Source organism: Salmo salar, chromosome 10 (genome assembly GCF_965601325.2).
Source record: "Salmo salar chromosome 10, fSalSal1, whole genome shotgun sequence".
Lineage (NCBI taxonomy): Eukaryota > Metazoa > Chordata > Actinopteri > Salmoniformes > Salmonidae > Salmo > Salmo salar.
Genome location: NC_138300.1, coordinates 120,253,642 through 120,270,074, shown reverse-complemented (window position 1 = coordinate 120,270,074; position 16,433 = coordinate 120,253,642). Strand labels below are relative to the sequence as shown.

At 42.3% G+C, this 16,433-nt stretch overlaps 1 protein-coding gene across 1 annotated transcript in view; it reads left to right on the top strand.

Annotated features, from left to right (window-relative positions):
* pik3c2g (phosphatidylinositol-4-phosphate 3-kinase catalytic subunit type 2 gamma) overlaps window positions 1-16,433 on the top strand; it is a 64,473-nt gene that overhangs the window by 41,742 nt on the left and 6,298 nt on the right. Inside the window, exons 12-28 of the mRNA XM_045688534.2 lie at window positions 588-771; window positions 1,136-1,258; window positions 3,558-3,686; window positions 5,017-5,131; window positions 5,578-5,711; window positions 6,006-6,194; window positions 6,387-6,480; window positions 6,597-6,691; window positions 6,789-6,969; window positions 7,447-7,554; window positions 7,679-7,771; window positions 8,030-8,159; window positions 10,544-10,680; window positions 11,678-11,847; window positions 13,466-13,622; window positions 14,139-14,248; window positions 15,452-15,626. Coding sequence (XP_045544490.2) covers window positions 588-771; window positions 1,136-1,258; window positions 3,558-3,686; window positions 5,017-5,131; window positions 5,578-5,711; window positions 6,006-6,194; window positions 6,387-6,480; window positions 6,597-6,691; window positions 6,789-6,969; window positions 7,447-7,554; window positions 7,679-7,771; window positions 8,030-8,159; window positions 10,544-10,680; window positions 11,678-11,847; window positions 13,466-13,622; window positions 14,139-14,248; window positions 15,452-15,626 — 2,324 coding nt within the window. The remainder of the gene's footprint in view (window positions 1-587; window positions 772-1,135; window positions 1,259-3,557; window positions 3,687-5,016; window positions 5,132-5,577; window positions 5,712-6,005; window positions 6,195-6,386; window positions 6,481-6,596; window positions 6,692-6,788; window positions 6,970-7,446; window positions 7,555-7,678; window positions 7,772-8,029; window positions 8,160-10,543; window positions 10,681-11,677; window positions 11,848-13,465; window positions 13,623-14,138; window positions 14,249-15,451; window positions 15,627-16,433) is intronic.

Genomic DNA, 16,433 nt, shown 5'->3' with positions numbered 1-16,433 from the left:
CTGTAGTCTGTTGTTCTATAACTGTAGTCTGTTGTTCTATAACTGTAGTCTGTTGTTCTATAACTGTAGTCTGGTCTATAACTGTAGTCTGTTCTGTAACTGTAGTTTGTTGTTCTATAACTTTAGTCTGTTGTTCTATAACTGTAGTCTGTTGTTCTATAACTGTAGTCTGTTCTATAATTGTAGTCGGTTGTTCTATAACTGTAGTCTGTTGTTCTATAACTGTAGTCTGTTGTTCTATAACTGTAGTTTGTTGTTCTATATCTGTAGTCGGTTGTTCTATAACTGTAGTCTGTTGTTCTATAACTGTAGTCTGTTGTTCTATAACTGTAGTCTGTTGTTCTATAACTGTAGTTTGTTGTTCTATAACTGTAGTCTGTTGTTCTATAACTGTAGTCTGTTGTTCTATAACTGTAGTCTGTTGTTCTATAACTGTAGTCTGTTGTTCTATAACTGTAGTCTGTTGTTCTATAATTGTAGTCTGTTGTTCTATAACTGTAGTCTGTTGTTCTATAACTGTATTCTGTTCTATAACTGTAGTCTGTTGTTCTATAACTGTAGTCTGTTGCCTGTATGTTGTTCTATAGCGATGGTGATGCTCCACCAGGCCCTGGGCAAACTGCTGCACGTTTTCTTTGACAACTTCAGCTCAGACTTCAGGGGCCAGGATGTGTACCACAACCCCCCTGTCTGTGACGTAGACCACAGCTCTGACATCCTCCAGCTCAACGTCGCAGCGCTCTACAGGCTACAACCCAACTGGTTAAACAGGTATTAAACCCAGGAGAGAGAGAGAGAAACCTCAACATATTGTAACAGAACATTGACTGTTTATACAGACCTTTTTACAGCTCTGACAATCGGTGGATTCAACTAAAGTAGTCAAAACGGGCACATATCACAGTCATTGAATGTAAAACCTTTCTCAAATAGCTGCGACCTGCCATATGTGTGCTAGTCAGAGTGAAATAAAAACAAAGGCCGTGCTAGTACTTTTTTCTTTTTTTAGTGCAGGAGGAAGTAATGTAACAGGGTGTTCTGATCTGTAAAGGTTTTGTCAAAACACCACAATACAACAATGGGTAAAGGAAGTGCAGTGATGAATTTATTTTGGTCCTCTGTCTGTCGTTACCAGTTTTAATTACTTCTCCATTTCCTGTTCGCTGACGTACGGAGGGAAAGATATCTGTGAGACGGGCATCTCCGAGAACATCAGCACAGCCTTGTCGCTTGGCAACAAGATTCAGTGTCACCGCATGTAAGGGTATCTTCAACCAGTGGACTTAGTTATTTACATGTTATTCTGGATCCAACTCCACTTCCTCTAAAATCAAGTCTCATTTCCAGCCGGGACTTTTCTTCCAGTTTTAGTCAATTTCACCTTTTTTTTAATTATGTATTTTTTCCCCCGTATAGAATATAAATGGAGTTGGATATACTGTATATATATATATATATATATATATATATATATATATATATATATATATATATATATATATATATATATATATATACATATATATATACATATACACAGGGGCCAGGATATATACAGTGTATATATATATATATATATATATATATATATATATATATATATATATACACTGCTCAAAAAAATAAAGGGAACACTTAAACAACACAATGTAACTCCAATTCAATCACACTTCTGTGAAATCAAACTGTCCACTTAGGAAGCAACACTGATTGACAATAAATTTCACATGCTGTTGTGCAAATGGAATAGACAACAGGTGGAAATTATAGGCAATTAGCAAGACACCCCCAATAAAGGAGTGGTTCTGCAGATGGGGACCACAGACCACTTCTCAGTTCCTATGCTTCCTGGCTGATGTTTTGGTCACTTTTGAATGCTGGCGGTGCTTTCACTCTAGTGGTAGCATGAGACGGAGTCTACAACCCACACAAGTGGCTCAGGTAGTGCAGCTCATCCAGGATGGCACATCAATGTGAGCTGTGGCAAGAAGGTTTGCTGTGTCTGTCAGCGTAGTGTCCAGAGCATGGAGGCGCTACCAGGAGACAGGCCAGTACATCAGGAGACGTGGAGGAGGCCGTAGGAGTGCAACAACCCAGCAGCAGGACCGCTACCTCCGCCTTTGTGCAAGGAGGAGCAGGAGAAGCACTGCCAGAGCCCTGCAAAATGACCTCCAGCAGGCCACAAATGTGCATGTGTCTGCTCAAACGGTCAGAAACAGACTCCATGAGGGTGGTTTGAGGGCCCGACGTCCACAGGTGGGGGTTGTGCTTACAGCCCAACACCGTGCAGGACGTTTGGCATTTGCCAGAGAACACCAAGATTGGCAAATTCGCCACTGGCGCCCTGTGCTCTTTACAGATGAAAGCAGGTTCACACTGAGCACGTGACAGACGTGACAGAGTCTGGAGACGCCGTGGAGAACGTTCCGCTGCCTGCAACATCCTCCAGTATGACCGGTTTGGCGGTGGGTCAGTCATGGTGTGGGGTGGCATTTCTTTGGGGGGCCGCACAGCCCTCCATGTGCTCGCCAGAGGTAGCCTGACTGCCATTAGGTACCGAGATGAGATCCTCAGACCCCTTGTGAGACCATATGCTGGTGCGGTTGGCCCTGGGTTCCTCCTAATGCAAGACAATGCTAGACCTCATGTGGCTGGAGTGTGTCAGCAGTTCCTGCAATAGGAAGGCATTGATGCTATGGGCTGGCCCACCCGTTCCCCAGACCTGAATCCAATTGAGCACATCTGGGACATCATGTCTCGCTCCATCCACCAATGCCACGTTGCACCACAGACTGTCCAGGAGTTGGCGGATGCTTTAGTCCAGGTCTGGGAGGAGATCCCTCAGGAGACCATCCGCCACCTCATCAGGAGCATGCCCAGGCGTTGTAGGGAGGTCATACAGGCACGTGGAGGCCACACACACTACTGAGCCTCATTTTGACTTGTTTTAAGGACATTACATCAAAGTTGGATCAGCCTGTAGTGTGGTTTTCCACTTTAATTTTGAGTGTGACTCCAAATCCAGACCTCCATGGGTTGATAAATTGGATTTCCATTGATTATTTTTGTGTGATTTTGTTGTCAGCACATTCAACTATGTAAAGAAAAAAGTATTTAATAAGATTATTTCTTTCATTCAGATCTAGGATGTGTTGTTTAAGTGTTCCCTTAATTTTTTTGAGCAGTATATATATATATATATATACTGCTCAAAAAAATAAAGGGAACACTAAAATAACACATCCTAGATCTGAATGAATGAAATAATCTTATTAAATACTTTTGGTCTATGGTCACCACCTGCAGAACCACTCCTTTATTGGGAGTGTCTTGCTAATTGCCTATAATTTCCACCTGTTGCCTATTCCATTTGCACAACAGCATGTGAAATTTATTGTCAATCAGTGTTGCTTCCTAAGTGGACAGTTTGATTTCACAGAAGTGTGATTGACTTGGAGTTACATTGTGTTGTTTAAGTGTTCCCTTTATTTTATTGAGCTGTATATATATATATATATATATATATATATATATATATATTGTGTGTGTGTTTTCAGGATGGTGTTCCCAAAACAGATCAAACTGCTACCTTATGAGTCCATGTTGACTATACGGCTCCTGGGGAGTAAACAGGGCAAGACTCCTGAACTGTTACGCTGGGCCGTCCTGCCTCTATACAGTAACAGGTAGGCTCTGTTTACCACATACAACGCTCTCTCTATAATATCACTGGTCTGTCTATAATATCACTGGTCTGTTCTATAATATCATTGGTCTGTTCTATAATATCATTGGTCTGTTCTATAATATCACTGGTCTGTTCTATAATATCACTGGTCTGGTCTATAATGTCTATAATATCACTGGTCTTTCTATAATATCACTGGTCTGGTCTATAATGTCTATAATATCACTGGTCTGTCTATAATATCACTGGTCTGTCTATAATATCACTGGTCTGGTCTATAATATCACTGGTCTGGTCTATAATATCACTGGTCTGTCTATAATATCACTGGTCTGTCTATAATATCACTGGTCTGGTCTATAATATCACTGGTCTGTCTATAATATCACTGGTCTGGTCTATAATATCACTGGTCTGTCTATAATATCACTGGTCTGGTCTATAATATCACTGGTCTGGTCTATAATATCACTGGTCTGGTCTATAATATCACTGGTCTGGTCTGGTCTATAATATCACTGGTCTGGTCTGGTCTATAATATCACTGGTCTGGTCTGGTCTATAATATCACTGGTCTGGTCTGGTCTATAATATCACTGGTCTGGTCTGGTCTATAATATCACTGGTCTGGTCTGGTCTATAATATCACTGGTCTGGTCTGGTCTATAATATCACTGGTCTGGTCTGGTCTATAATATCACTGGTCTGGTCTGGTCTATAATATCACTGGTCTGGTCTGGTCTATAATATCACTGGTCTGGTCTATAATATCACTGGTCTGGTCTATAATATCACTGGTCTGGTCTGGTCTATAATATCACTGGTCTGGTCTATAATATCACTGGTCTGGTCTGGTCTATAATATCACTGGTCTGGTCTGGTCTATAATATCACTGGTCTGGTCTGGTCTATAATATCACTGGTCTGGTCTGGTCTATAATATCACTGGTCTGGTCTGGTCTATAATATCACTGGTCTGGTCTGGTCTATAATATCACTGGTCTGGTCTGGTCTATAATATCACTGGTCTGGTCTGGTCTATAATATCACTGGTCTGGTCGGTCTATAATATCACTGGTCTGGTCTGGTCTATAATATCACTGGTCTGGTCTGGTCTATAATATCACTGGTCTGGTCTGTCTATAATATCACTGGTCTGGTCGGTCTATAACACACTGGTCTGTCTAACACAATACACAGGGTGGTCCTGTGCTGCTCAGTTGGTAAGAGGGTCGTCCTTGCAATGCAGGTTCAATAACATATAGATTTCTCCATCTATATTACATGTACTCGCATAACATAACGTGTGTGACTATGTGTCTCCACAGGACCCTGGTGAGTGGTACTGTCCTGCTCAGCATGTCTATGCTGCTGGAGCTCTCTGAGCCTCCCTCCCCTGCCTTGTCAGACAGCCACAGACAGGCTACTGGCGTCATCCTGCAGGTGAGAGCCCTCTTTTGGTGAAAGAACACATTACACCCTCCTATATTTTCAACATTTTCTTGGTATTTTGAATGCTGCTGCTGTTATTGTAAGAAGTTTGATGAGTAATGAATCTATGACATATGGCAAATAGACTATTTTCTCAAATCTATGTGTGATGCTTTCTGAAGAAACATGAACAATAACTTTTTTTTTTCTTTTTTTTTACTGAAAACCCATCCTCAAAGAGTGGCTGGATATCTGTTGTATGCATTTTACATTTTAGTCATTTAGCAGACGCTCTTATCCATACATTTCATACATTTTTTTTTTTCTCCGTACTGGTCCTCCGTGGGAATCGAACCCACAACCCTGGCGTTGCAAACACCATGCTCTACCAACTGAGCCACACGGGACTGTATGGCCTACATATCGTCACTGTTGGCCTGCTCTTTGTGTCTTTCTAGTTGGAGTTCCCGGAGACAGCTGAGTGGAGGTATGAAAGGCCCATCTCCCTTCCGGGATCTGTCCTGTTCAGTCCTCCGTGTGATGAGCTACGCAAGAAGATATCAGAGGTCTCCCAGAAACACTGCCTCGGCTTGTGAGTGGAACCCGGGGAAATCTACACTCTCTATGATTCAGCCAATAAAGACACACTGTATCTATTGTCTCTGTCCCTCCGTTCCCTTCAGATTTCATGTTCTGCATATGAATTTACAATTCATTTGGTTTCAATTAAGTTGAGTTGAGTTCGTCTTTACTCAACCACTGTAATCCACTCAGCAATAGTCTCATGTTACCGCACTTCCAAGTCTCAAACCTGTGAAATTGAGGTTCACTCAGAAACAGTACGAGTCCTGGGATTGTGGTGAGGTTTCTAATTTGTCCTTCCCAGTTTGTCAGAGAATGAGAAGGCATTACTGTGGAGTAAGAGACACTGCTGTGATGGGAGGACCACCTTCCTGCACCTGCTGCTGGGTGGCGTCCCTCTGTGGGCTCCAGAGAACCTGACTGAGATCTACACCATACTAGAACACTGGCCAATACTCCACCCTGAGGAAGCACTGTTTCTACTCTCTAACAAGTAACACTCACACTCACACACACACACACACACACACACACACACACACACACACACACTCGCTCTCTCGCTCTCTCTCTCACACAGGCCTACACCATCCTATGCCACTGACCCCTAAACAACCCTGAAGAGGTTCTGTTTCTACTGAGCGACAGGTAACATGACAGGTAGTGATGTAAGTCTTTGTCTCAGTTTCCATGACCAGACGGTGCGTCGAAAAGCTGTGCAGTACTTTGAGCAGACTTCTGATAGAGAACTAGAGGAATATCTACCTCAACTGGTCCAGGTAAACATTATTCAACTTTTATCCAATTACTAAACTGAAAATGTAAACACTAAGCAACGAAGGTGTTTCACTACAGAAGCATTGTGGATCACGTAACACTGTCTGTCCCTTCCTAGGCTCTAAAGAGTGAGTGGGAGTTGAATGGACCTCTGGTGATGCTGCTGTTGGACAGGTCACTGAAGAGTGTCAGGATCGCCCAGCAGCTCTACTGGTGAGTACAGAATTCAATGTCTGTCCGTCTGTCCGTCCGTCCGTCCGTCCGCCTTTGCTTAAATGAACTTGTGTGTATATGTATTTCCTCCTGTCAGGCTGTTGGTAGATGCCCAGGATGACCCCCATTACCAGAGCTGGTTCAGTAAGGTGCAGGCTGCCCTGAAACACTGCTGTGGTAAAGCACTGAGGCAGGAGCTGGAACGCGAAACCCGCCTGGTAACCCTGCTCACGCAGGTGGCTGAGAGGGTCCGCAAAGCTGACAAAAACCGCAGGAAGGTCTGTACTGTTATGTCATCTGTTCACTGTCAACTAGGAAACATGTCATTCAGTTTCTATACCACATGATGGACTAAAGGCTTTTGGGTATGCCAGTGGTTCTCAATCCAGGGGACACCAGGGGGTACCTGGGCTATCTACAGGGGGTACCTGGGCTATCTACAGGGGGTACCTGGGCTATCTACAGGGGGTACCTGGGCTATCTACAGGGGGTACCTGGGCTATCTACAGGGGGTACCTGGGCTATCTACAGGGGGTACCTGGGCTATCTACAGGGGGTACCTGGGCTATCTACAGGGGGTACCTGGGAAGCCTCATAAGAACATAGTCCTAATGATCAGTTGCATGCGAAAGGGTTCTTCAGTGAAGAGCAAAATGTGATTGGTGGTAGCTAGTAACCAGGAAGAGTGGAGAACAGCAGGTCTATGCTCTGTATAGATGTAGGTATTTATTTAAGTCTTCTATTGTGTTGTGCAGGATGTGTTGAAGAAAGACAAGTGGAAGATTGACAGCTTCTTCAAGAACGGGATCAGCTGTCGTCTACCGTTGGACCCTGCAGTCCTCGTGAAGGGAGTTCATTTGGATGTAAGAAAGAGATTTATAAAGTCATTTTCTCCTTTGACACAGGCAACATTTTATTAAAGGCAATGTATACAGCTGTCATATGTTGAATGGATCCAGATTACCCTAACCCTAATCTTAATCCTAGGCCTGTAAATTCTATAACTCCCACGCTGCTCCTCTGGGAATCTCCTTCATCAACACAGATCCTCTGGGCAGGAAAATTTCTGTCATCTGCAAGGTAACTCTCTCTCAGGCTATTTCAAAATAAAAGTTTTGAATTTTAGACCTTAAAGATATATGGTTCCTTACCTTGACAGTAGTCTATGAACCAGGAGAAACTGTAATTCAACTTTGCACTGTTGTCTCTCTCTCTCTCTCTCTCTCTCTCTCTCTCTCTCTCTCTCTCTCTCTCTCTCATATATATGTTTTTGTTTAGCAGTGTCTGAAATTAGTTTGAAGTTAGTAGCGGCTAACTGCTAAGTTTGTATGTCTCCAGACAGGGGATAACCTGCGGCAGGACATGCTGGTGCTGCAGATAGTGCGTGTGATGGACAAGGTGTGGCTGCAGCAGGGACTGGACATGAGGATGGTTACCTATAGGTGTCTCTCTACTGGGCGAGACCAGGGTCAGTAGTTTTAGACACATAGTTATACCAGACTACAGTCTGTGGTAACATATACATACTTAATATATCACCATCTATAGTGCATTCAGAAAGTATTCAGACCCATTGACTTTTTCCACATTTTTGTACGTTACAGCCTTATTCTAAAATGTATTAAACCCGGGGTTTTTTCAATCTACACACATTACCCCATAATGACAAAGTGAAAACCGGTTTTGAGAAGTGTTTGCAAATTATTTTATTTTTTAAAACTGAAATATCACATTTACATAAGTATTCAGACCCTTTACTCAGTACTTTGTTGAAGCACCTTTGGCAGCGATTACAGCCTCGGGTCTTCTTGGGTATGACGCTACAAGCTTGGCACACCTGTATTTGGGGAGTTTCTCCCATTCTTCTCAGCAGATCCTCTCAAGCTCTGTCAGGTTGGATGGGGAGCGTCGCTGCACAGATATTTTCAGTTCTCTTCAGAGATGTTAGATCGGGTTCAAGTCCGGGCTCTGGCTGGGCCACTCAAGGACATTCAGAGACTTGTCCTGAAGCCACTCCTGCATTCTCTTGGCTGTGTGCTTAGGGTCGTTGTCCTGTTGGAAGGTGAACTGAGCCCTCTGGAGCAGGTTTTCATCAAGGATCTCTCTGTACTTTCCTCCGTTCATCTTTCCCTCGATCCTGACTGGTCTCCCAGTCCCTGCCACTGAAAAACATCCCCACAGCATGATGCTGCCACCACCATGCTTCACTGTCGGGATGGTGCCAGGTTTCCTCCAGATGTGACGCTTTGCATTCAGGCCAAAGAGTTCAATCTTGGTTTCATCAGACCAGATAATCTTGTTTCTCATGGTCTGAGTGCCTTTTGGCAAAAGTGCCTTTTGGCAAACTCCAAGCGGGCTGTCATGTGCCTTTTACAGAGTAGTGGCTTCCATGTGGCCACTCTTCCATAAAGGCCTCATTGGTGGAGTGCTGCAGAGATGGTTGTCCTTCTGGAAGTTTCTCCCTTCTCCACAGAGGAACTCTGGAGCTCTGTCAGAATGACCATCGGGTTGTTGGTCACCTCCCTGACCAAGGCCCTTCTCCCCCATTGCTCAGTTTAGCCAGATGGCCAGCTCTAGGGAGAGCCTTGGTGGTTCCAAACTTCTTCCATTTTAAAACTTCTTAGGGATAGGTACGCCTTGTGTCACAATCGCAGATTTTAGAAAAACATCAAATGTCGGTACATATAAGTCTAATATTTCTTAAATTCTTAAAGCTTAAATTCTTGTTAATATAACTGCACTGTCCAATTTACAATAGCTATTACTGCGAAGAAATGCCATGCTATTGTTTGAGGAGAGCTCCTAAAAACAAAACACTTTTTTCACCGCGATAGGTTTGATAAATTCACCTGTGAAGGTGAAATGTGTTCTTACATTCTGAAATCTTGCTCTGATTTATCATCCAAAGGGTCCCAGAGATAACATGAGGTGTCGTTTTGTTAGATAAAATTATTTTTCATATCTAAAAAGGTCCATATAGCGTGCACAATCGATTTTGTATTTTCACTCGTTCAATTTGCAAAAAAAGGAATCTGTGAAAATCTAACCCTAAACGTTGTTTCAACCAGTCAAATCACATTCGTATGTATTCCTCAGAGATCCTAGAACATAACCAGACTTCCCTATATCATTAGGGGTGTAGTATATCGACTGTGTTCTTGGGGACCTTCAATGCTGCAGAAATGTTTTGGTACCCTTCCTCAGATCTGTGCCTCAACACAATCCTGTATCGGAGCTCTACGGACAATTCCTTCGACCTTATTGCTTGGTTTTTGCTCTGATATGCACTGTCAACTGTGTGACCTTATATAGACAGGTGTGTGCCTTTCCAAATCATGTCCAATCATTTGAATTTACCACAGGTGGACTCCAATCAAATTGTAGAAACATCTTGAGGATGATCAATGGAAACAGGATGCACCTGAGCTCAATTTCGAGTCTCATAACAAAGGGTCTGAATACTTACGTAAATAATATATTTACGTTATTTATCTTTAATATGTTTGCAAAAATGTCTAAAAAAAAATGGTTTTGCTTTTGTCATTAATTTACCTTCATTTAATTAGGCAAGTCAGTTAAGAACAAATTCTTATTTATAATGGCGGCCTAGGAACAGTGGGTTAACTGCCTTGTTCAGGGGCAGAACAACAGATTTTTACCTTGTCAGCTCGGGGTTCTGATCTAGCAACCTTTCGGATACTGGCCCAACGCTCTAAACACCTGCCGCACCAATGGGGTATTGTAAGTAGATTGATGAGGAAAACATGTACTTTCATCCATTTTAGAATAAGTGAAGGGGTCTGAATACTTTCCAAATGCACTGTCTGTGTGCCTCTGCATTCGTGTGTGTAGGTCTGGTGGAGGTGGTTCCAGAGGCAGTGACCCTGGGTAAGATCCAGCAGGAGTGTGGTCTGGGTGGGGCGCTGAGAGAGGACACCCTGGAGAAATGGTTCCACATGTGGAACAAAACTGAGGAGGATTATGAGGAGGTGAACATACATGTATACTGCATGTACTAGTCTAGTGTTTAGGAAGTGTATCTTGGTTAGCAGCTTGTGCCAAACCTTTGACCTTGCAGTTGTGGGGTCAGAGACAGTAAATATAAAATAATGTAACTGGTTTAAACTAAGATTCAGTAGATTTCCTCTGGATTTGGACTCTATACTCCACATTACTTTGAAAATAAAATTAAATAGATTATTGGACAAAAAAGTGACTTAAGAAGAACGACTTTTTATTGTCCATATTATCTATTTTGAAGGAAAACAGAAAAGCCTACTGTATAACCTTATGACCACAGACAGAGCTGTGATAGAATATTCTCCTGTATCTCCCTACACAGGCTGGTGTTGTTGAGGTGGTTGTTGTTGTTGTCGTGATACAGACGTAGGATCTTATTTTGAGCCGGTTTGCTACAGTAGGGAAATAATCCTGCAGCAACAGGAAATGCAAATTATTATGTGGATTATAATTAATGGACATTTTTTTTTTGTAGGAGTTGATCTTTTTTTTTGTTACGACAAGTCTGAAATTTTAACCTCTACGGAATCGGTGTCCCTATATCGGGACGGTTGAGCTAACGTGCGCTAATGTGATTAGCATGACGTTGTAAGTAACAGCAAACTTTCCAGGAAGCTTAACTTCTTGTTAGTCTAACTTTACTGTCTAATTTACAGTTGCTATTACAGTGAAAAAATACCATGCTATTGTTTGAGGAGAGTGCACAACAACAAATAACTATTACCTCTGAAGGTAAATAATGTACTTACATTCAGTAATCTTGCTCTGATTTGTCATCCTGAGGGTCCCAGAGATAAAATGTAGCATAGTTTTGTTTGATAAAATCATTTTTTAGAAGCCTTTTTAAATCTTGAATACACTACAAGGTTGCATTTCCTGCTGTGCAGGAAAGTTCTCATCAACAAAAAGAGTGATTAAATTAAGATCCTACATCTGTAGACTATTGTCCTGTATCTCCCCATCCAGGCTGTGATGAATTTCCTCCACTCCTGTGCTGGCTGGTGTGTAGCGACCTTCATCCTGGGTATCTGTGACCGCCACAACGACAACATCATGTTGAAACACAGCGGTCACATGTTCCACATCGACTTCGGAAAGATTATGGGCAATGCACAGAAGTTCGCCAGCATCAAAAGGCAAGTCCCAGAAGACACTATAACCATGACTGAAGTCACCACCGCTGAATGCCAAATCAACCCCTGTAGACCTGAAAGGAGTGGATATGTAATAAGCAGTACATAATGTCCTACCAGCTTCACCTTGCCTTCTGATAGGCTGGCTGGAATTTCCCCATATTTCTTACACCTATCCAATCCCTTCAGATCTACTGGTGTGCATATGGAGGAGGGACAAGGACTTTAGATTTTTACAGGAGTACTTAAATAAAGGAGGTCCATTCCATTTACTCCCCTGTGTAAGGAGGTCCATTCCATTTACTCCCCTGTGTAAGGAGGTCCATTTCATTTACTCCCCTGTGTAAGGAGGGGAGTATATTATATATTTATTTTTATTTTTTATAGATTATATTTTTTTAACATTAAATGCATTATGAAATAATGTCATTAAAATGATTGTCGAGCTTTTTAATGGAAATTCCAAAGACAAAAAAATTGTGAACATTCAATTTGCAAAACATTGAAAATATTCCATTGTCTCCGTCAGGTCCACATTGGGTACAAAAATAGGAAATGACTATGAAATAATCAAATATTTCAGTTGTGTATATTACTTAGTTTTTATTATTTTTCTTTGTGCAAAAGTCATCTCATTTCTGATCAGGCAGTAGCAGTCAGCCAGACCATCTAACGTTATGTCTCCCCATACTGTACTGTCTGTAGTCATCACCTCATTTCTGATCAGGCAGTAGCAGTCAGCCAGACCGTCTAACGTTATGTCTCCCCATACTGTACTGTCTGTAGTCATCACCTCATTTCTGATCAGGCAGTAGCAGTCAGCCAGACCATCTAACGTTATGTCTCCCCATACATCTTTAGTCATCCTACTTAGCTAGCCTGCCTAAATATGCTGCAGAGTTGTATGACAAAATCATTTTACATTTCACGTGAACTATCTCTTTCTCTCTCGTCATTGTGTTGTGTACATTCCTCTCTCATGCGGTCTGTGTGTATGTAACCTAACGTAGTAGGCGTAAAAGTGTATCTGTCCAGAGATCTGAATATAATGAGGGGATGCTCATGTCTATGACCTAACAATGGGAGTCGTCCCAAAGTCGGGAAGGCGGGCAACAAATTTAGGTCCAATAAGACATTGAAATGAATTGGGATTATTTTGGACAAGATTCTGTCGAGAGTGAAACTTCTCAATTAGCCTCTTCCTCTCTGACGTGTCCGGAGACGGGGGAAATGGTGCAATGGCTTATGGTCATCGTAGTTAATTAACATGTTTCTGCGCTGAACTATGCTGAATATTTGTTTAATGAAAACTACACCATCCTTCAGCCCAGCGTCCCACATAGGTCTAGAGTTGATTTCTCTCGTGGATGATTTGATTTCTCTCTAGAGAAACAGCACGTTGGGCTCACAAAGAAATAAATAAATAAATGTAATTCAAGTAATTTAACCGATGTCGGTCAATTCGTTGATTAATAACCCCCCAAAAATGAACTAAATGTTGGTTAATCGCTCAGCACTACCAACTATCTACCATGTGCAATTTGTAAGTCGCTCTGGATAAGAGCGTCTGCTAAATGACTTAAATGTAAATGACTGACACCCCTCTTCTCTGTGATGGTAGGGACCGGGCTCCATTCATCTTCACCTCAGAGATGCAGCACTTCATCACCGGCGGGGGTCAGAAACCCCAGAGGTTTCATCGCTTCGTAGAGCTCTGCTGTGAAGCCTACAACAGCATCCGACGACGCACCGCCCTGGTGCTCAGCCTACTGCAGCTGGTCAGTATACCTCTTAATAACACCTTAGTAACACTTTATGAAGCGTCATGACAGGCTTATGACCGCCCTGGTGCTCAGCCTACTGCAGCTGGTCAGTATACCTCTTAATAACACCTTAATAACACTTTATGAAGCATCATGACAGGCTTATGACCGCCCTGGTGCTCAGCCTACTGCAGCTGGTCAGTATACCTCTTAATAACACCTTAATAACACTTTATGAAGCATCATGACAGGCTTATGACCGCCCTGGTGCTCAGCCTACTGCAGCTGGTCAGTATACCTCTTAATAACACCTTAATAACACTTTATGAAGCACCATGACAGGCTTATGACCGCCCTGGTGCTCAGCCTACTGCAGCTAGTCAGTCCCTCTAACTACTAACTAACTAACTACAATTCTACTTATGAAAAAAACCTTAGTAACACTTTACGAAGCATTATGACATGCTTATGACATTGTCATGAAGGTGTGTTTACATTGTAGAATGATTAAATGCGTGTCTGTGGGTGTAGATGCTGGGTGCAGGCATGCCGGAGCTGATCAACATCCAGGACCTGCAGTATGTTCAGAACCACCTGAAACCCCAGGACTCTAAGATGGAGGCTACGTCCTACTTTACCAAGTAATATGACTCTGACACTTCTTCTCTTTTCGTCTGGAAACGTCTTACATACAAAAGACACTCGTACTATTACTAATATTACACGGACACCTCTTTCCATCTCTCTCTGGGTTCTTTCCTTTTAATGTCCGTATATGAACCTAAAAACTACAGGTTTTTGCCTGTCCATCCATCCAGCTACTGCTACTCTCTGTTCATCATATATGCATAGTCACTTTAACCATATCTACATGTACATACTACCTCAATCAGCCTGACTAACCGGTGCCTGTATATATCCTCTCTACTGTATATATCCTCTCTACTGTATATAGCCTCTCTACTGTATGTAGCCTCTCTACTGTATGTAGCCTCTCTACTGTATGTAGCCTCTCTACTGTATGTAGCCGCTCTACTGTATATAACCTCTCTACTGTTATAACCTCTCTACTGTATATAGCCTCTCTACTGTAAATAGCCTCTCTACTGTAAATAGCCTCTCTACTGTATATAGCCTCTCTACTGTATATAGCCTCTCTACTGTATATAGCCTCTCTACTGTATATAGCCTCTCTACTGTATGTAGCCTCTCTACTGTATGTAGCCTCTCTACTGTATGTAGCCTCTCTACTCTATATAGCCTCTCTACTCTATATAGCCTCTCTACTGTTATAACCTCTCTACTGTATATAGCCTCTCTACTGTATATAGCCTCTCTACTGTATATAGCCTCTCTACTGTAAATAGCCTCTCTACTGTAAATAGCCTCTCTACTGTATATAGCCTCTCTACTGTAAATAGCCTCTCTACTGTAAATAGCCTCTCTACTCTATATAGCCTCTCTACTGTATATAGCCTCTCTACTGTATATAGCCTCTCTACTGTATATAGCCTCTCTACTGTATATAGCCTCTCTACTCTATATAGCCTCTCTACTCTATATAGCCTCTCTACTCTATATAGCCTCTCTACTCTATATAGCCTCTCTACTGTTATAGCCTCTCTACTGTATATAGCCTCGTTACTGTATATAGCCTCTCTACTGTTATTTTTCACTATTTTTACTGTTGTTTTATTTCTTTACTTACCTATTGTTCACCTAATACCTATTTTGCACTATTGGTTAGAGCCTGTAAGTAAGCATTTCACTGTAAGGACTACACCTGTTGTATTCGGCGTACGTGACAAATAAACTTTGATTTGATTTGTACTTCTGTCTTGCAGGAAGATCAAGGAGAGCATGGGCAGTTTCCCGGTCAAACTCAACTTCCTGATCCACACCATGGTCCAGTCGTCTGGGAAGAAGCTGGCGCCACCCAGCCCTTCTCAGAACACCTCCCCCAACACCAACATCCAGGAAGCTGTCATACAGAAGTACTCCGTGAAGGGCAAGGATGTGGTGAGTGTCTCTGTCCTCCTAAGCAATGTGGTGGAATTGGTAGCTCCATCTTGTCCTCTGATAGGCCAGGTAAAAATTGTTGCCGTATCGTTTAAGGCGTCTGCGTTCTTCCCAGCCGAAACCGTTTCAGAACAGTTGGTGTATTTTATATGACGGCATTTCGGTGACGTTTTAGTTCGTTTTGGACTTTTTTCTCGACTGTTCGAGGGCACACCACATTTTTTGTCAAGGCAAGCCCGAAGTCGTTAGCCGAAGTCTACGCCCCTTCGTCATTGATTGGTCAACATTAGGGATTCTTCAATAAAGGTTTTGTTGTCCTTCGACGAGAGACGACTCGTTTTCATGCACATTATTTAATTGAGAAATACTGCGCCAAACATCTTAGTTAGGTGTAAAATTTCTTGAGTTGTCTTAGATTGATTCTGACTATTTTGAGGAAGTGAATACTGGCTACGGTGTCTCAAAATGGACAAACAGGACTGTTGCTGACTCCTTTACACCTATTAGATACACAGCATTTCCCTCATTGGGCCTAAGTGCTATGGCCATGTTAAACTCACTGTCAATTTAAAACATGACTTTATAAACACTTAGGACTATGCCATGTGCTAAACTCTCAATTAGATGATGAAATGCCGTAGAGACAGCAAGTTTACACATATTAGTATTGAGAGAAATGGCAGACTGCTGACTGAGTGTGACGACATCTAGCTATCTGTTATAAAGACAGACTGGATATACTAGCCAGTCTCTTCCAGAGCCACCCTCTCTACCTCTACCTCTCCCCTTCTCCACCCTCTCCATCTC